This window comes from Haemaphysalis longicornis, unplaced genomic scaffold (genome assembly GCF_048455015.1).
Source record: "Haemaphysalis longicornis isolate Haplotype H1 unplaced genomic scaffold, Haemaphysalis longicornis Haplotype H1 scaffold_4, whole genome shotgun sequence".
Lineage (NCBI taxonomy): Eukaryota > Metazoa > Arthropoda > Arachnida > Ixodida > Ixodidae > Haemaphysalis > Haemaphysalis longicornis.
In genome coordinates, this window is record NW_027526361.1 from 69,860,550 (window position 1) to 69,881,961 (window position 21,412).

The following is a 21,412-nucleotide window of genomic DNA, read 5'->3' on the forward strand; positions in this document are numbered from 1 at the left end:
TTAGATTTCCTTCGCACAGCGCGCCCGTCAGCCGCACAGTGCTGCAAAAGCTCCACAGCGCGGATGTATCGTGAAATCTGAGTTCTATTTACAGGAGAAAACAGCATCATGAAACACACACCTGCACTAGTTGTTGGCGAACATTGTTGTCCACGCGCGCACACTCACACACGATGAACCCGGAGCACCACCGCGGGCGCCACGCCACCCATGTTCGCTGCGACACAGCGCTATACAGCTCTTCGCCATCAGGCTGTCCAGAAAGAGCACGGTGGCAACGACGCCTGTCCGCGGCGATCCGTCCGCACACAGGAGGAGACACGCCTCGGGATCTCCCCACAGAGGAACTTTTCTTGTTTTTGTCTTGTCAGCCGACTCCCCACGTCACCGCGATTGGCCCCGCGGATTGTACAGTGTCCACTTTTGCACTTCCGGGCAGGGGCGAAGCGTCCGCGCAGCACGGGACGGCACTCACAAGCACGTTCACGCACTAGAAGACCACGCGGTTCACAGTTCCGTGAGTCCGTAGTCTCCCTTCGTGTCCACAGTTGGTGGCGGAGGAAGCGGCGACATGATGTGCGTCTGGACCGGGTGGCCCAGAGGGTGGCTGTTGAGGAGGTGCGCGTGCTGGTGGGGCGCCAGCGCGAGGGGATTGGGCACCTGTAGGGTCGGAGACGACTGCTGGTGCGGAGGCGGGTGCGGCTCCTGAGAAGACGTGTTCTGCTGGTGCGGCTGCTGCGGCTGCTGCGGATGTTGTGGCTGCTGCTGTTGCTGCTGTTGTTGCTGCTGCTGCGCTGCTCGGTTGGGGTTGTTCTTCTTGACGTTCTTGGTGTTGGGCAGCTTGTTGTCCTTCTTCCACTTCATGCGCCGGTTCTGGAACCAGATCTTGATTTGGCGCTCCGAGAGGCAGAGCGAGTGGGCGATCTCGATGCGTCTCCGCCGCGTCAGGTAGCGGTTGAAGTGGAACTCCTTCTCCAGCTCGAGGATCTGGTGCCGCGTGTACGCCGTGCGTTGCCGCTTGGGCTCCATCCCCGTGAAGGTGCCATTCGTCGGGTCCGATGCGAACAGGAATGACCGGCCTGCGTCGGTGAGAAGGAAAGAAGAAATGCGTTTAGTTACTTAGCATTGACCTCATGAAATATTTCTGGACGCTTAAAAAGTGCTACAAATTGTCGAACCCTCCAACTTGTGGAAGGCCAAATATAATGCGCTAGAGCGCGACTTCGCAAAGCAAACTGCGGATTTTAGAACCCAACCTTTGTTGAGTATGCACCCCTGTAATGCGCAGGCCGCAATAAAGACGGCCAGTTTTGGAATGGCGTTCGTAAACGAGACACGGCTTTCTGGCGTACGTACACGCGACAAAGCTGCTGGTTCACAGCAATTACGTAGAGCCTGTCTATTCCGCGCATCGTTATTTTGATGGCAAAAGTGTTACACGCTAAATGAATACGCGTATTTCGTATAGATTCTTCCACGTGTAGCCAAACAGCAGGCCTCCACTCTCATGGCTATTAAATGAATAAGTGAACACTGGGCGTGTAGAAAAATCTTTCACAACAAACACAACGTTAAAGATATCCCTGCACGTCGCTTCTCCTTCATATTGGGTGTTGGGTCCAATTGGTTCAAAACTTTGTTCAGTTGTATGCATGCATCTTGCCGGACACGGATGTTGCTTAGCCATTAAAGCTTTCACACATTTTCCAAAGGAATGCAGTATTCTTCTTTCTGTTTGTGCACGACGTTTCAGAAGCCCATTCTCAGCGACGCGAGAACTTCCCCAGCCTGTTTCTCGAACTAACACAAGACCGCGTGCAATCACTGAATCTTTTTCTTTGGCATTTCCTAAACCACCTTTCTGTTTAGAACAAACCTCCAAAGGTGTAGACGTTGTTGAGCAAACTTCATTACGCGCAAGGCACGTTTGCATTGCATTGAGCACGCTTGCGTTCTCGAACCGGTTACCGTCAAAATAGCAACAGCAGCAGCGCAGCGACAGCAGCAACAACGACACGCAGTGTCTGCAAAACAACAGTTCCTCCTAACTTTGGAATGGTCGCAAACGCACGTCCTTAGTGACAAAGTCACAGTAGTAAGCTGAACAGAACGGAATCTAATGAGCTATACGGTGCATTCCTTGTCTAACTACTCTATCTTCACTGACTTCCTTCATTTCGAAGTGCAGATAGTGAATACGCAGAGCCACCGCAACACGGTTTACATTTTGACACGGCGTAGTGCGAAGAAAAGTTTCCACTGTTGCTTAAATTCGAGGTTAACACAATGCAAAGCACGGAACGGCCAGGTAGCGGGGCGGGATAGGTGTACTACCACAGCTTCGTCTTCGCTCTCTGCACCTCGAAATTTGCGTAACGGCATCACGCAACGAGAGCGAGACCCGATGGCTTCCATTCTTTATTCCGCGCGCGCGCCTCCTCCGTGGCGGCGCAACCAGTGTCTGAGCAGCCTTCCGCTTTTGTTCGCCGCTCCAAGGCCGTGCATTGAAAGTTAATGATCTGCTCATTGTCTGAGCCCCGCCTGACGGCGGTCACACGAACTTAAGCAGGCCCGATTGCTCCACTGACGTCCTCGCGGCTTTCGCCGGCACCGCTGCGCCTCAAGGTTAGATCTGCCTGGTGTGCACCGATAGGATGCCAAATAAAATATAAAAAAACAACATGGAACCACTCCATAAAGCCCTAAGCAACTGCAAATCCCAGTAGAAAATGACAATAAAAATTTCTGTAGTTTTGTCGTATTCACGCGTGTCGTACTGTCGTCTTGTCGTATTCATGTCGTGTCGGGATTCTGGTGTTCTGTCGTTTGTGGTATTCCTGGCCTCATTTTGATGTTCCGTCGGGCCGAATTCCTGTCTTGTCGTGATCCTGATGTTCCATCAGTAGTTGCACATGGTTTGAATGTTATTGCCCATTGTGAAGAGTAGCGTAAATGGCATGCAGTTCTGTTGTGACTACAGAAGTGTTGGTCGTTGAGAAAATTGACTTTGTTGTTACGACGGAAATGTATGTCGTAACAACAGATGGCTTTGTCGTAACAATAGGACTTCTGTTGTCACAACAAAGTTTTTTGTCGTACGACAGGAATTTTTGTTGGGTTTTTGCGATATTCCTGTTGTGATTTTTAGACTGGGAATTTCGCGTCGTTCCATGCTATCTACCAATTTCGTGTGTTGTGCCCAACCGAGTGCTGTTTGGCATCCATGGAGCACTGTGTCTCCCAACGAAACGCTGTTTATTACTTTTTTATCGCTAACTAACGCACCCCGCTAACAATACATTGCCAGGTGGAGTGTTTCTTAGAAGTTTAAATTGACGCGTTAATTGGTGTTGCGCTTCTTACGACAATCATAGACAATATGATTTTCTTCGGAATTTGAAATTTGAACGCTTTATCGCGAGGGGAAATAACATGATGAGCAGGCATCGAGAGAGATACCTGCCTCGCAGGATACTTGCGCCTGTTCCGATGTTATAAGGACTTAACTGGCAGGAAATTCACTATTTTTGCTTACCGCACACCGTAAATGATTTCTGCACGACCTAAAGGTGTGGCACTTGGACGAGTGTCACACGAGTGAAGATCAATTTGGATCTCTTGTGCGTTACCTACCGAAGAACGACGTTGGACGGACCAAACCGTCAATTTAAACTGATGCACTATTGTCCTCCTAACTCAGTAAGAAACACCTACGCTATTTTAGTCTGCATCTTATTGTGTTTCGATTCCAATAAAAAGCTTCAATCAGAAATACACCTTGCGAAGCAGCGATTGAGGCAAAACCCCACAGTGTCATAGTCGCATACAACCTGATGCCCTGAATAAACATCTTTCAGATCATCCATGACACTAATTCATTGCTTCATGGCGGAATATATAAAAGGCAGGCCAATGCAAATAGATTTCTAGTACTTTTTTCATTGTATTGCTCGAGTTTTGTGACAAGCATCATACAACCCCTCCGTCTAACGACGACGATGGTTGAACATGAAGCTTCCTGATGAGACATTACTTGGTTGTCCTCGGAGTTTGGACTTTGACTCGTTGACCTTTGACTTCTAACCACACACAGTTTGGGCTTTTGATATATAAGTGGCTTTGAGTTTGACCTTTGCCTATTTGATTTCACGCGAAGAAAGCGTCGCGTTCAACCATCGTCGTCGTCAGACGGAGGGGTGCGTCATTTTTCGGTATAATTTTGCACGTTCATGCAGCCGTCTCCAAACCCAAAGTGCTTCGGCCGTGCGGGAATGGTGTAATTGTATAAAGATCGGCTTCATAACGCGGGGGACTCAGGGTCGACTCAGACCACGGGAAACGTCTATTTCTTTTTTCTTTTTTCACTTCACCCACAATTACCGTCCCTATCTTGACCAGAAGTTATTCTCAATTTTTATGCACTTAATAAAGACCCATGGTAAACGTGACACGAAAGCATACATCTTTATAAGCCCAGTCAACTTTGGGCCTTGCTCAGCAAGTCTTTGTTTGGTGTATACAAAGGTGCAGCCTACATATCTTCTCATTTGAGGTTTGCACACTAAGCATCTTCAACGCGAATGGGTCGCGTTGTTTGTGCGATATTTAGACCTCGCTTTTCTCAATCCTTTATTTTCGAAATACTTTTCACCTCGAAAGACCACTTTCATTGCTTCCTTTAGCGCAAAGAGGGAAAAAACCGAAGCGTTTTCTTGGAAACACACGCATTACAGAGAAAGAAACCTTCGCTTAATACACACAATGTTTTATTCCTTGGTTTTATTTCATGTCTCAATTACACCATGTTTACACTTGCGGTGACGATTGATGATTTTTATTGGCTTTCCGGCCGGGTAGAATGGGGGGACGGCATGTATTAGAGAGTATTAGGACGGCATGTATCTAATACTTCAGGTATTAGAGAGTTTTAGCTGACCGTCTTGGAGGGTCCGCTCCGGTATCGGCGGCCCGCTCAGCGAAACCGGAGCCAACGCCGTTCGCGACCAGGCGCGCCACGCATGCGCATTGGCGCTCCCGCTTGCTATCGGAGCGGAGAGTACCGTGAAAACCCGTCAGCAAAGACTCGCTATTATCAGACATAATAACCAGGCCTAACACAATGTTTACTTCGTTATTTACAGTCTTTGTGGTTATGCTAGCTGCCTCTACTTTTTGCCCACCGGTAATCGATTCATACTATGCTGTCAGCATAGGTTGGGTATATGCATAGTTTATGACCATAGTATTCCATGCATATTTTATGAATATTTCAGCAACATTTTTGCTGAATCGGTTGTGTGTGCGTGTGTTTATTGAATATGTACACAGGCGGACTTGGGCCTGCAGCGTACTACAAAGAACTGACAACAGGTAGACACTAGTGTAACCGAGTGGCTACCGACAGATGATACAAGTAGAGGAATAAAGATAAGCCAGACGATCCAGGGAAAAAATAGGAAAATTGTGGGCCAATGAATGGCTTCAGATATCGCAGGATACAAATGTTTGGAAGTCCATGAAAGAGGGCTTTTTCCTCCCGTGCACATAAATAGTAGGACTATGATGATGGGAATGACTCGTGCTTTCCATGTTTTTTAATCACTCAACATTTAATCGCACCATGAACATAATATATTTTGCGTATTATGATTACTAAGTGTATTTTATGTGTATTTTAATTTTGTATAAATTTTATATATCTTGCCTAGACGTATATAATTCTTTGTAACAAGCATACCGCGTTAGTTTCATTCAGGAAGACGCAAGGGCGACACGCTAATATGCGACACCAGTAAGACGTATAGACACACACGCACACAAAAGAAATGCAGCCAGCCGGGATTCGAACCTGGGTTTGTTTGCTAATGCGTTTTAGCCACGGCTTTGTTCATTGTTTTATTTGCGGTTTTGAACTGCGCTGAAAGATTTCCCTACAACGTCCCAACTTTGCAGTTAGGCCTGGAAGCCGACATCCCTATCGCTAATGGCCGAAGCATTGCAGTTCCGAATCTTAGCATTAAGAATGATGAGAACTCCGCGTGTGCTTCTCACTTTCCTACCCCCACTGGTCGCGCACCTGCGGGAATACGTGTCTATGCAGGGCAGGGCAGGGCCGTACCCAGAAATTTTTTTCGGGGGGGGTTATGAATTTTGGGAAGGGGGTAGTTTTGCTGAAAGCATCAGTAAGAATTGTTTACGTGCTGCCTGGAAAAGATTTCGGGAGGGGTTTGAACCCCCAAACCCCCCCTCTGGGTACGGCCCTGGGGCAGGGTGTCAATGGGCGCAAGCCGCAGAAAGCGCAGACTTGTGGTTTCTTATTTATCATTCTGGAAATGCCAGAAGTGCTCCGAGACACCTCCGTACTTCATTTGCCCATAGAATTTCTATAAGCAGAGCATATTTGAGCTGCTCAGGAACTACTCAGAACGGCAGGCAAATAAGAGAGACTACTGGTGAATGCGCCAATTAACAGCGGGAGGCGCCAAAGTATTTCGGCTAGCCATATTAGGCGTGGCGTTTAGGTTGACATTTTGTGAGCGATTTCGTTACATGCGGGGACGGAAATAACGAGGGACACTTTTACGCACAATATTTACTCTTTGACCTCGTGTGGAGCTTTACACGAAGAGCACCACGCTGGTCAGCGATTAAGGGTACTTAATGAGCAGAAGGCACGGTGCCCGTTTAAGGAACCGGGGCTCCCAGACTACAAGCGCAAACGTCCAGCACTTAGGGATGCATGGTTTTCAACTGTGGATAAAAACTTGGCTAAAACGTAACAGCAAGCGGCCTCTGGTCTTCTAGGTCATGCAACAAGTGTTCTATCAGTGCGCTCTCTAGGCGGTAAAGAGGAAAACTGAAGGAATCGTGCTGATTGCGTGTGGCAGTCAGCAACGTGTCCTTTATTGATAACAAAATTACAAATGGCCAGTAGAGCTCCCCACAGATCTGGTCATCACATCATTTGGAACGTGATCCAGCTTCAAAGTTGCTTCAGTATTTTGAAATTTAATTTTTTTTAACGTTCCAGGGCTTATAATCAGTTACTTTATTTCTCTCCTTTCACCCACAGTGGCACTCTATACGATGTTACTGCAATATTTTGAAGTGAAAATCTCCTCATTGATATTAGGCCATTACTACCATGAAATAAATACTTATTTCCTGCATCCCTTTATTCCCATCCACGGCTATCAAATAAACTTTGCGCGTGCCATGGCGATATTCTAAGGCTTTTAGGAAGACCGTGATCTCAATCAAAAGCAAATTTATTTGGGCGCATCCCATCAACAAAATGTGTCTGTTTCCGCTTTCTCTCCGGAGACAGCCTAGTCATTCAGTGGGTACCCACCTCCAGATCTCTTTGTTACCAAGCAACCTGGCTGAATCTAACAGCGCCGGCGGCGTTACCGTGGCATACGAGTCACGAGGCGGAATAAGCACGTTATGGCTACGTCACCAGAAAAGATTGCACCCCAACCTCGAGCCTCCTTGCCGTATGCAGACAGCCATGAACCTTGTGCACTCAACCTTACCGACTAATAATATAAAACTGTTGTTGTAGAACGACTTACACCGAGGGCAGATAACGGAACGAAGTCGCTGTAACCAGCGTTACTACGAGCTCCAAATTTGGGGCTTCAATTGCCACGACAAAGTGACGATGGTGGCGGCGGCAGCGACATTGACAACAACACGCACGCACGCACACAATTTAGTATTAGTGCGAGTGATATGTTCCTTGTGATTAACACCGCTTTATGCTGCAATCGCGCTTTTTTTAAACCAGTTCGTTTGTTTGATTCACATGAGCGAGTTACAAAGCGTCAAGCCTGCTTAAAGCTTGCATGAGTATAGTTCCCGTATTGGAGTAACCGGTTTGACATTGTAACAGCGTGCTGAATAAAATGCTATGATTACAACACCAAGCTTGCAATTGCAACAAAGACAAACGGGAAAGTGGCAGATGTTTTATGTGTGTGCGCGTTTATAAGCAATATTCGTAATTCACAAAATTTCTGTAATTCGTAAAAATTCATAATTCGCAAAATTTGTACATATTCGTCAAATGTGAACGAGCGAATTCATAAACGTCGCCGTTGGAGTGGTTGGTAACCCTCACAGAAGTAAGCGAGGATGATTTGCAACCGTAACAGCGTTGGCAGGCGCCGGCTATCTCCTTTGAGATGCAGCACGGGGAAAAAAAAACGGGCGATTCCAACTCCCGAGGGGATATTGTCTTCACATTCATTCATTCATTCATTCATTCATTCATTCATTCATTCATTCATTCATTCATTCATTCACAATCAGCCTTTTTATGCCCAGTATTTATAGCCGAATATGTGTTTATAAGACCTGTAACTCTATACTTGCGTACACAGCTGAATTGCTTTTCAGGGATTTCTTACCGCCTCGAAATACAAGAATGGAAAGTTTCATTAGAAGAACACTGATAAAAGCCTAAGCAGTATCATGCTGCTTCCCCCCAAAATCTTTCCGTCTGTATGTAACGCGCGAAAGGATGCGCCCAGTATGAACCGAAGGAAACAGTACAGGAAATGCATGGAGGTTTGGCAGGGAAGTGTGAGGTTGGCTACCGTAAGAGGTATACATTGCGCCGTATGCAATATTTAATAAACGGCCCTGGGCCTTCCTATCTTGGCGCAATACTACCTATATTGTCCATTAAAATGTCTTCTGAACAATGCGTCCGTGTATAGTAGTGAGGAGGAGACGTATGCATAGCAAACAAGCCCACTATTCAGTAAAGCGGTCTCTTTAAAGTTAGCTTTTTCACATTAGTACCTTGTATTGCAGTGAAGTTTTACGACCGTAAATCAGCCATGTAAGAAAGCCACGAGAACTCTTCACAAGTGCGAAGTATGCGGCGGCCAGCATTTTTTCCATCTGCCAAAACTACAACAACAAAAAAAGAAAACCAAAACCGTCTGACACGTCGAGGTGCATACGCGGAGGCCAGTAGCTGGAAAGAACACTAACGCGCTATCCGGCAAATCCTGACCTGGAGTTTCTGAAAAATTTTCGTTCGTTCCAAGCATATGAACGCGATGCTAAGGTTTAGTTCAATAGGCCCAGTCACTTATTTTTACAACGCTGTTAGCGCACACACATAATGATTATGTATGGGTTTATGTGTTTGACATGCAGCAGCATAGCTTTATTTATTTGGCGTTATGAGCGATAAACGACCGAAGATAAATCATGTTCGAGAAAAAGGTCCCATTGCACTGGTATGGACAGGTACGATGGGCATGAGGTCAGGCCTATAAAAGCGACTATTTCTTTATATATGTCATGAAGCTAGACTAACATAGTTGTGCATCTTTTAAACGTTGCGCAATGGCGCGCTTGTGTTTTACATTCTTCTTCGCTGCTTTTAACTGTGGGATTCGGGGAATCGAGGCGCCAACACAACGAGAAATCCTGCCCCTAAAAGGCATGCGGATGGAGCAACTATTATCCTCGTGTGATATACAAGGGTGCGTAAACTTTTATGCGCACGAACTCTTTTTTATAATTCATTACAACAAGACCCAAGATAGGTTCGCCCCACTTTTCGTTATGCCATGGTGTATGCATACCAAAGCACTTGTTCCAGTGTATAACAAGTGCGAATTTGGAGTCGTAAAACGTATGTTTCATTTGTCCTGCAGACAGCCCTGCATGCATCACACTTTGAACGTGTGACTGTATGACATACGGCCACTTAGGACAGCTTCAAGGTCGTGACGTATCATTGTAACGTACAATACGCGGCAAATGAAACGCGGACAACAAAAAATGAATCAGAACACGCAAAATTCAAAAATGCTGTCCGTTGAGGTCTAATAATGGAGCGCTATTGGTATATTGAAAAACCCGCATTTCCGGACTTTGTTTTTGTAACCAAGCCACGCGTCATTTTGACTTGTATGGAAAGAATATATTTGCGTGTTTTGATTCAGATTTTCGTGCTCGTGTTTCAATTGCCGCGTATTGTACACTACTCACTCCGTAACAATTTTTTCCCCGCAACGCCCCTGTGTTCTCATATCCGAGTGCCCGTAGCGGATTTGCAACTGAATGTAATTTTCTATAAGCGGCACACACGTGGCCGCAGGGCAGATCAAATACTTCTCTCGGGGGTAAATGAATGCTCGCGGAACGCCAAAATAAGTGCACTAAACAGCAAGTTTATTACAATAAAAAATTCTTCATTCTCTACTCTCGTCGTCAAAAACAAATAAAAACGAAGTTCAGAAACCTCGTCCTATAAAATAAAAAAAAAAAAGACGCTAGAAACGCGATTCGAAACATTCCGAAACTCTATCGAAACACTTCGAAACTTAATAGACACTTCGAATTCTAAGCGGCACAACTCGGACTGAACTTTGGCCAGCACTGTTACGCATTTACGAGTCGGTGAAATCGCGCCTTAAATATAGCATACACGCGGGATACGCTACAGTTTATGCATGCAGTGAATTTTCTGTCATGCCGGCAACCACCCTGCGTATCCCTCCGCGAGTTGAGTGATATCTATACATGCCCCCCTTTTTTTCTGAGTGAATGCGTACATGAAAAAACGCTATTACAACCGAATACAAGGCCCTCAATCATCCTACCATGCATTTTATGGGAGAGATTTCTCGGACCATGACCGCCAACTGCCAAACACAAGACATCACTAAACGTTAAACGGAGGTTTCGGGGACCGCCACAATTGATATATGCCGCGAGCTGATGTTATTAATCAACGCTGCGACAACCCATAAGCGGTTATGCTTTAGTCTCCACGGTCATCGTTGAGGCTTACACTCTCCTTTTCTTTTTTTGTTGAAATATTGCAGCTTTATATTCTTTTGGGTTTGTATGCACTGCGTCAAAAATTATTATTTTGCTCTCATACGCCATGGTTGATTCCTAACTCCTCCAATTATGAGATTAAAAAGTTAAATATGGGCCGCAAAGCTAAAACGAAGCATTTGGTGTTTCTGAAAAAAAAAATGGTTTAACAGTGTTTGGCATTCCAAATATTTTGTTGAAAAATGTAAAACAAAAGTAGAGGAGAGAAAAGTTCATATCTGGCAAGTATAACTGCCCACAGCGCCGTACAATTCATTTATTTCTCAGTGACATAGCTTCCCACGTACGCTATTCCAGAAGCCAGCATGGCGTACCTCAAATTCAAGAATAAATAACATTTCTAACGCCTTCGGTGCGCTCTTCTCTGTTTCGCCTGGTTCCCCCAGCTGAAGTCTGCATGATTGAGTGCTCCTATTAATTTCCCATTCACCCCCCCCCCCCCCCTCACCTTTCAACACTTGTTTAGGCGCGAAAATTGAACTGTTAGTCCGACACCATACAGTGCCGGTCTTAGCACCAAAAGGTAGACAAATAGAGTGGCCGACACCATCTGTGAGCTTCAAAGCTATATAAACCATCATCATAATTTCTAGAACTGATTTTCTGGCAGTTAGAATGTATTCTTGCTTGTAAAAATTGTTCTTGTTTTTCTAACTGTCTTGAATCCTCAACCTAATGCTTTTTATGTACCAAGATCACAGTATATAGTTGTATCACGGAATCGCTTGAGGAATTAATTTCACAGCGTACCCAAAACCCTACCGGTTCCCTACGGAGCGAAAGAAGCACACGGGCATAAATGCATACAAAACACTGCACAGTCATATTCTGTAATCTTAGTTCGAAAGAGAGTTCCAATCGGCAAGATATCTAGAATGAAACCCAACTCGTATTATAGACCTGGCGTTCCAGTGACGATTCAAGAATTTTTGCGCCATTCATCAACATGCTTGTCCACTAATTGGAAACTAAGCTGCAACACCTAAAAGATCAACGCTACTCTATTTCTGTTGTTCACTTTCGGTTACTTACTGTGAGAGTAAATGACAATTTCTGATTTTGCGTACATTGTGCTACGTCGAATAGTGCAGGAAGTCACGGAGATTATAGGAAAGCAAGCCGACGGCCTTTTCCGTCATTGAACGCCTTATACGATTTTGCATTAAAATATACGCCGGCTTGCGGCATTTCACACGGTCTCTGCAAAAGGAAAGCAACTTGTAACGCCACCGGCCGGAATTGCTATGCCATCGCTGGTGACATAGCCCTTCATATGATGGATGAGCCGCTCCCAACAGGTTTTCGTTTACGATGAACCTTATGGGCAGCCGGCGTTACGCTCTGTACATTTTTTGGCGAGTGACAACAATTTTCCCCCATCGCTCATTAATCCTGAACACTCAGTATCTTTCTAAGACACACGGGGCCACGATCCGAATTGTTTAAGAAAGGAAAAATACCTAACTGGCGTAAAGGGAACAAAATCTGTGGTACAGTAAAAATAAACGACCTAAAAATAACTCGTAGCAAGCATACACCGCAAGTGAAATATCTGTACACAGAAGAAAAACTACGCAGTACGAAGTTCGAAAAGTTGAAAATCAGGTGCTGCTGCCTGTGCGGCGAGCACGCGACCACGAAAGAATGTTCACAATTACTTAGAATGCGCCCAAGAAGAATTTTGTCACGGTTTTAGCAAACACCTCCCGTAATTCAGCAACATGTATTTTACCTGCGGAGTAGTCGCATTGCTCTGATTTAATACGAGCACGTTGCGTTATCCTGTAGGACACAGCAGTGACGTAAGCGCTCATGATCGTAACACCACGGATGATTCAATGCAAAGACTCTGCAGGTGCACGTGTACAGTTGCTCAGAGAGACGTCCAGCTGCTATTATAGGTACGCAGCGTACGCGTTAACATGCTACGGCGCACGAGCGCATGCAAGGTGCAAGCTCCAGTTGCGGTGAACACTCCTTTCGACCACGAAAGAACGAGCGGGCTGCGTTAGCAGGTTTTTTAGGGGCGAAGCTCCTAAAGCCATGGATCTGTCCATCCCTTGTGTCTCGTGGTACGTGACCGCCGCATGCTTTCGGAGATGTCGCAAAGTGGGCCGCGTTGCACGCGCAAGAACCGGCTGCAACCGGCAGCGCGAACTCGGCACCGGGAGCGCGAGCTTGTCTGTGTTCGCCAACGGAGGCGCGAGCGCACGTGCACTGCGAGGGGGAGATCACGCAAGAGATCACGCCACGAACGCAGGCAGTCGTTCTCGGAGATCGAACGAGACGCAAGGACCTTTGCTCGTTTCCTCTCGTCTTGTTCGGGCACAAGTTCGCCCTAAATAAAAGTTCTTTCGCTACCGTTGTGTCCCATCCTACGTGACAAATTGTGGTGGAGGTGCGGGGTAGTCCTCGATGGCGCGGGGTCTTTCACCAGGTCTGGGCCTGGGAGCATTGACTCCGAAAATAAAAGTTGATTTGTACAATGTACGCACACAGTCTTACGTCTTTCTTAATGATGTAATGGGCGAACTTTTACGGGAGAGTTACGGTTACCGATGATCTCCCCCTCTCGAGCTTCGCCCCACTTATCATCATTCATTCCGTGGATATGGCGTGATTTTTTGTTTATCCTAAAAATTGACTACGGCCGTCCGTTCTTGGGTAAAATCTGGTATAGCCTGATTTCCCCTCTCCCTCCCCCTCGCTTTTCCTACCTGCCAAAGGTATTTGTAAAAATCAGGTTACACCCGATTTGTTCCCGAAAGCGTGTTACAAACCGAAATAATCATCATCACAAAAATGTCTGCGGCAGGAAATAACTATTATGGCAAAGTAAAAAATCGCTAAAGACGCAGAACTTACCAGTAACTCCTAACAAGACGGTTAAATGTTAAGACGGTTAAGAAATATAAAACCCGAAAAAGAAGGGACTCAGATATGATGTACGCTTTGCTCCAAGCACAAAGTTGCTCGCATTCGTACGTACACAGTTCAACACACTTGATTGATTGATTATGAGGTTTAACGCGCCGACACTTGCCAACATACTTCCTACACCACAGCTTTTAAAGACGATAGTCTTTCTTGGGCTACTTAAACCCAGAAATTTTGGTCTGTCTGTCTGTCTGTCTGTCTGTCTGTCGGTGACTCGATTCAGCCCCTCGGCCAAAGTAAATCTAAGTATGCGCAATAGTCTTATCTACTCATAGCCAAATCTCAACGTCCCAGTCCGGTTTATGTGTTCATACTTGTCAACATTGTTGAACAAGAACAAGGCATTACGCAAATATAAGACAGAAAATTAATACGTAAGGGTTATTTACAGTGTTCCTTAAATTTATAAAAAAAAATCATAGATACTTGATTTTTGCGAAATGAAATACTATATCCAGCGCAGAAAACAAAATTCACACTGTCGCCCGCGCCACTAAAGCTTCTGGCGGCATTTTAAGAAATAAACCGGCAACAGTCACGAAAGGTTCCACTATATAGGTTCCACGTTCTGCTTGGAACGCACGTGGGCTAGGGCAACGTGATTCTTTAAACGTTGAAATAGGGCGCCTCGATTCACGCGCGTCTCCACCGTATGGCAGCGCTGGCATCGAGGCACCAGGCCTGGAACAGTGGAACGCGGTAAATGTAAATCGACTTGAGCAATCCCTTAGCGTGTTTACCTTGGGAGGAGCGGGACGCAAGAGGAACAACATGAGAGGTGAGCGGGAAAGCGAAGGGAGGCATTTACTCGGCAAATTTCGGCAAAGACTATCGTCTTTTGTCGACATCTGCAACAAAAGGAGCAGATACGCGGCCAATTTTAAGTGCGAATGCACTTCTTCAGCGAGCCTGAAGCGTCCGCCGCCGTCCGCATAGCAACAGCTGCGGGTGCGCGCGCTCCTCGTCTTCCTTGGCAACGGGGGGAGATGGGCGCGCGCTGCCTGGCCGCTGACACGGCACATACCCACGTGGGGGATTGGCCAGGAATCTCCTCGTCTTCCTTGGCAACGGGGAAGATGGGCGCGCGCTGCCTGGCCGCTGACATGGCACATACCCACGTGGGGGATTGGCCAGGAATCGGGCGTGAGAAGGGCTAATGCACCCGCTTAAAGGAGTACTGACACGAAATTTCAAAGCTGAGATCCGCTCTAGCAATCAAGTACAACGACAACACAAATAGGTGTCTGTGAATAAATGCATCTATCTTTCTTTGTAGTTGTGTGCGTGTGTGTGATCTCTCTTTCACGAACATTACCGAACCGCGCAAATTCAACTCGTGCATTCGCACTTTCACATTCTTCCCCTCGGGGAAATGCGGGGAATTTTTTTTGCACTTCGAACCTCTGGCTGTGTTGCCGCAAACTAACCTAGAGAAAACTACACTGCACTATTAACAAATCTACACCGACTACGTCAGTGCCAAAAATTTCTCGGGAGTTTGCGTTCACACTTTTCCTGTGTGGCCAGCCGAAATAGCCTTCATTATAATGGAGGTGTGTTGAGGAACATACCTATATATGCATGTCGGGACAGACCATAATCATCATCGCCACGACCGGTTCGTAAATCCTCATTCTCCAGTTGGATGATTGGGATCCCACGGGCGAGGATAGAATCACCATTCCGCATCTCACGAGGAAAGGGATTACGATACTCTTCGCAATATAGCCTTATATGCGCCCAACCCGGTGTCACAAATTTCAAGTATTTCAAAGCGCTTACATATTTCATATTACATATTACATCTTTCAAAGCGCTTCGTGTTGTGTTTCTTCCTTCGTCGTCGTTTTCAAGTAGCGCTTTTGCAATTATATTTCAAGTCGTTTTGTGTTCCGTGTGCAATTGTGTACAGACAAAAAAAAAATGGCCGCGTACATGCTCCTTTCGTTGCCAAGTTCGTCGAAAGACGATAGTCGAATGGTGCCCCTGCCAAGTAAATGCCTCCCTTCTCTTTCCCGCTCACCTCTTAGGCTGTTCCTCTCCCGTCTCGCTTTTCCCAAGATAAATACGCTAAATGTTTGCTCAAGTCAGTTTAAATCTACCGCGTTCCACTGTTCAACTCCGGGTGCCTCGATGCAAGCGCTGCTGTATCGGATATGCACCTGAATCGAGGCACCCTACTACAACGTTTATAGAATTACGTTGCCCTACAGAGTCCACGCGCGTTCCAGGCGGAACGTATAAACCAATCTAGTGGAACCTTTTGCTACTACTGCCGTTTGATTTCTTAAAATGCCGCCAGAAGCTATAGTTGCGCGGGCGACAGCAGGCGATAGAGGGAATTTATTTTCAGCAGTGGATGTATTTCATTCGCTACAGCAAAAATCAAGTATCCAGAATTTTTTAATAAAGGAACACTGTAAATATTACTTCTTCATATTACTTCTTCACTACTTCATATTTGCGTAATGTTTTGTTCTTCTTCAACAATGCTGACAAGTATGAACATTTCCACCTGACTTAGACGTTCAGATTTGGCTTTGGGTGCATAAGATTTTTGCGCAGCTTCTGTTTCACTCTAACCGGGTGGCTGAATAGAAGTACAGACACAGACAGACAGACCAAAATTTATGCTTTTAAGTAGCCCTACAAAGACTATACTTTTAAAAAAGGCACGCTTGTGCGCCCTTGCTGTAGAGGCTGGCGCAACTAGGGTGAATAGTATTCTTTCAAACATGGTGTACCCAGTGTACCCGCCGTGTCATGTCGCTCCCCGTAATCAAGACTCCTCCTTTCTTTTTCGCCAGGTGGTGACTGCTTGAAAGGCTGGAGTATGCCTTTTTTAAGTAACTGAAATTATGTTCTCTCTCTCTCTCTCTCTCTCTCTCTCTCTTGAGGCGACGCCTTAGGCTCCAAGAAACTCGAGGAACTACGCAGCGTTTTCGGTTTTATCTTCAAACTTTTCCCACATTCAAACGCTTAATGAAATCACACATCAAATGCATTTAAACTACGGAGTTATGCTGCGGTGAGCCTATAAGTGGACAGATGGCTATATTGGGCTCGATGTTCTCTAAAGCAACCATTGCCGACAGTACTAAAAGTATTTTTATAGCACAAGGGGCATTAGGGGCAACATAAATCTCAGCTGTCTCCACGGGTAATATGGTCAATAACATTCAGCATTTCAGGCGTTGTTACTTGTGCCGTCATATAATATATTTTTAATTAATTTCAGCCACGCTTTCACCTTTTTAACAGAGAAAAACTGGAGCACCTGGAACATGAAGTTGCAGCACGCACCTGAAGTAGGTTCCTAACTCTGCCAACATCGTTCTCAGAAACATGGCAGCTAGGTTAAAAATGTTCCCCGAAATAAAAACATTACAGCCAGGCGCACCTGGAACATGAAGTTGCAGCACGCACCTGAAGTAGGTTCCTAACTCTGCCAACATCGTTCTCAGAAACATGGCAGCTAGGTTAAAAATGTTCCCCGAAATAAAAACATTACAGCCAGGCGCTGCGCAGTACACTAATTGCGGTACAGTGCACATAAAACACAATTCATGAAATCAACAAAGGCATCCATTTAAATTTGCTGAAGGATGAAAGCACATATCGTTACGAAACAAAAATTTCCTGCAGTATTATCACAACTGCAGAATCTCCTGGTAAAGCTTCAAAACTATTGCTCGTTTCCAACCTTGTAAATGATTTACGTTTGTCGGCTGGTTTACTTCTTTTGGTATAGCTTTGTGTCCCTTAACTGTATTTTTTTGTTGTTTAGACCCCGTTTCCGGCAATTGTTAGCTCTTTCTTCGATGCTTTCGTTTTTGGAAATGTACATTGCTTGAAATATTTAAACTTTTTTATGTTTTCAGATATATTCACCCTAACCCACACGTGTGATGTTTTTCAACTGTAATTAAACAGGAAATAATTGGACGACATTCACTCTGCCCGCAAGGAACGACCCCTGACACGAAAGCTCCTCCTCCAGCCATCGTCGAGAGGGTCTTTTAGCAGTTATCTATATTCTCACCAGGCCTCCACAAAGTGTCTAGATGGCTGAAAGACGTTGACAGGGGTTGGCGCGACAGCTATCTTCTTCGTACTCGAATTTGCGCAAAATATTGGTATAATTTCTTACAGGTCTGGCAACATAACTCCGCAGCAAAAGAGAATTCCCGACAAGGACGAAAACGGGAAAGCAGGGATTAACGCAACGGCAAGCGCAACGGGTCACACATCCTATAGGCAAAGCAAAGGCTGCGCAACGGCCTCCCCCTACCCCTCCCTTCCCCTGCAAAAAAACCATATATATATATATATATATATATATATATATATATATATATATATATATATATATATATATATATATATATATAAGAGAAGAAAAACTTCGAACAAGGTAAAAGCACGATTGTGGCCTACGTTTCAGAAAAGAGCAAGTTCTGAGGAAAGCAAGTTCTCTTTGCTGAAACGTAGGCCACAATCGTGCTTTTACCTTGTTCGAAGTTTTTCTTCTCTTGTGTTCTCTACCATCTTCAAAGTTCTACTACTCCCCATATATATATATATATATATATATATATATATATATATATATATATATATATATATATATCAAGGTTGCAGTCGTCATTGCCAGTGCTATTCGGCTTTTTTTCGAAATATATAATAGGGCCGAATGACGTGTGCTTGTCACGTTTCTTTGATTCATTGATAAATAAGCGAAAATAGAAGTCGAGAAAAAATCCGCCGTTTTCCGGGAGCGGGACTCGAACCCACATCTCCGCATAACCGGTGCGGTGCGGTACAATATATATATACGTATATATAGGGTTTGGAAATGAGGGGCTCGTTAGGAAATACAGAAAGAAATGCCGGCAGTCTACAACGCCAAATTGGTTGTATTGGTACGGCATTCGAGATCTAATCGAAAGGCGTGGGTTCGATCCCCACTCTGGGCGCGTGTTTTTCTTTCTTTCTTTCTCACGTAATTAAGAAAACAAAAATATTAATGTAACGTCACTAACGGTAAAAAATAGTCTAACCATTCCCCTATGCCTTCTTTGGCGTTCTAGACTGCCGGCATTTCTTTCTGCATACGTATATATATATATATATATATATATATATATATATATATATATATATATATATATATATATATATATATATATATATATATATATATATATATATATATATATATATATCGATAAGGCGCGAAATGGTGGTCGAGGCGGTCGGTGCCATGACAGCGATCGCGTGTCATTCGCACGTACTTCGAGTGTGAGTGAACTGGCATAATCTACGGAATGGGCGCAGACAAAAAACAATGGGTAGACGAGAACAGAAAATTACTTTCAAACGACGGGGTACGAGAGCCAAAAAAAAGATATACCACTCTATCCCGGTAACGCCTCTAGTTCACAATACGGGTGCGTGCACATAATGATTCGGATTGTATCGAAAACGTAGCTGTGCGTGCCCAGTGGTTCGAGTTGACCGGGAACAGAGAGCTCCACAGGAAGGGCTTTTGGTTGGTTGTTCGCCTTGTGTGCTGAATTTGCTCTGAATGGCACATCACTACTACGGACACCCAGTACATATGTACTAGTGCGTTACTTGTCCATGTGGCCCAAGGCGACCCCGAGGAGGCTTGCAGGTTTAAACGCTCTGCGTACAAAAAATATAGCCTGCTTTAAAAATATAGCCTGCTTTAACGAGACCATATCTCGCCTTTCGGGCTGACACTTGCAAATAATTATAATATTACCCAATAACGAACCTGTTTAAAGAGACCCATGTGCGCATACGCGATGAAAAATTATTATTCGCTGCGCATACAAAGCGACTTTCGTTGCAGAGATTATTCTTGGGTCCCTCCGTCACTTCCAGCATAAAGGAGTGGGTTTAGATGGCGCAATTTTTGATAAGAAGGGAAGCAGCTACACGTCAGCTGGTGCCTTCACTGCAGGCCCGGCGGATGCCTGAAAATGGGTCAAGAGTAAGAATAATCAGCTTGGCCACCTTGAATTTAACGGTTACCTGCCCAACTAATTTTTTCCGATACAAGTTTCGAAGTATAAACTCTATCTTTCTGCGTAATGTTGCCAACTTTGCATGTATCCAGCTAGCATCTGGCATGCTATGGCGGCACGCCGATGCCCGCCTTGTCGTATGTCGAACAACTCACCTGGCAAGCGGCCAGGTGGCATCAACGGGCACCTATTATCGATTTCCCGCGGCATTTTTCCCGGACTTATTATCGCTGCTCGCGCTTCACCGGTGCCATTTTTCACAATTATGCAGGTACACTTGTCGGACTGGCAGAATCATGGCAAGGAATTTGATTTGTGTTTCCGGCACGACAGGTTCAAATTTTCGCACGTGCTCTGTGGGAGAAGAAATGTTTTCGCGGCGATCAATGGGGTTCGGAGCGGGCTCCGTTTGCTTCACTGGAACAAACTGGCCATATCATTTATTCGAAAATAAAAATAGAACTGCGCTACTAAATATCAGTCCCGAATCATTTGGTACCTGGTGTACGGCGAAAGCGCCAAGCGGGCACGCATGCATACACGCCTCCCGCAGGCAAGTATACGGCATGCAGCTTAGTCTATACGTGTTTTTAGGGAGTCTGCGTGGGCTAGAATAGACATCCCTTAGTTATGCGTTTGGACATACAGGGTGTCCCAACTATCATGCACCAAGATTTTAAAAAAGAGCAATGGCGTTATCGAAGAAAGCCCAGTGCATACTGTTTCCTGTAAATTGGAGTAGTCGCTAGTAGTTTTTTTGTTAGTGAGATTTCATTATGTAATTGTAAATAATTATCCTATTGGAAAATTAGTGCCCTAATCATTAAAGTGCCAGTGAGTCACTTGTAAGTACTCACGAGGGGCATCTAACTGCGGTATTTTCAGCGACAAAGTAATTGCGTACTCATTTATTCTGACTGCTAACGAAACCCCGCGAAAAAAAAAAACCACGTGACGGCACTGGCGCCCGCATCATAAACCAGCGCCCTCAAATAAGCTGATTGAAAGCCACTGCTTTGGTTGTCACACGCCTGAAGAGACAGCGCATCACCTTGATAAGCGTATGCACAGAAAGAGCAGCAACATAAAGTTTCACAGGGCGCATGTGGCAGATAAGGTACAAATTCAGTCGCGATTTCTTCTTTCTTTATTTACTTTATTTCACTCTGGCTAACTCAGACGGAGCCTGGTCAAGGGCAGTGTTTTATGAGGGGGGCGGGAGCGCCGTCACGTGGTATTTTTCATATTCCGCGGGGTTTCTTTATCAGTCAGTATAAAGGAGTACGCCAATAGACGTTGCTGAAAATACCGCAGTTAGGTGTCCCTCGTGGGTATATACATGTGCCTTATTGGCACTCAAATGATCGGGGAAGTACTTCTCAAGTTGGATAATTAATTAAAATTACCTGATTAAATCTCATTAACGAAATTATTACTGGCAGCTGCTCCACTGTACTGGAAACAATATGCACTATGTTTTCTTCGCGTAAAGCAATTGATTTTTTTTCCAAATCTTGGTGGATGATAGTTGGGACACCCTGTATATTTCAATG

At 45.1% G+C, this 21,412-nt stretch overlaps 1 protein-coding gene across 1 annotated transcript in view; it reads right to left on the reverse strand.

Annotated features, from left to right (window-relative positions):
- Positions 1 to 366: 366 nt before the first annotated feature.
- Positions 367 to 21,412, reverse strand: part of Dfd (homeotic protein deformed) — a 46,819-nt gene continuing 25,773 nt past the window's right edge. The window contains 1 exon segment of the mRNA XM_077707039.1: positions 367 to 1,079. Within this exon segment, the coding sequence (XP_077563165.1) occupies positions 508 to 1,079 (572 nt within the window). The 3' untranslated portion in view covers positions 367 to 507.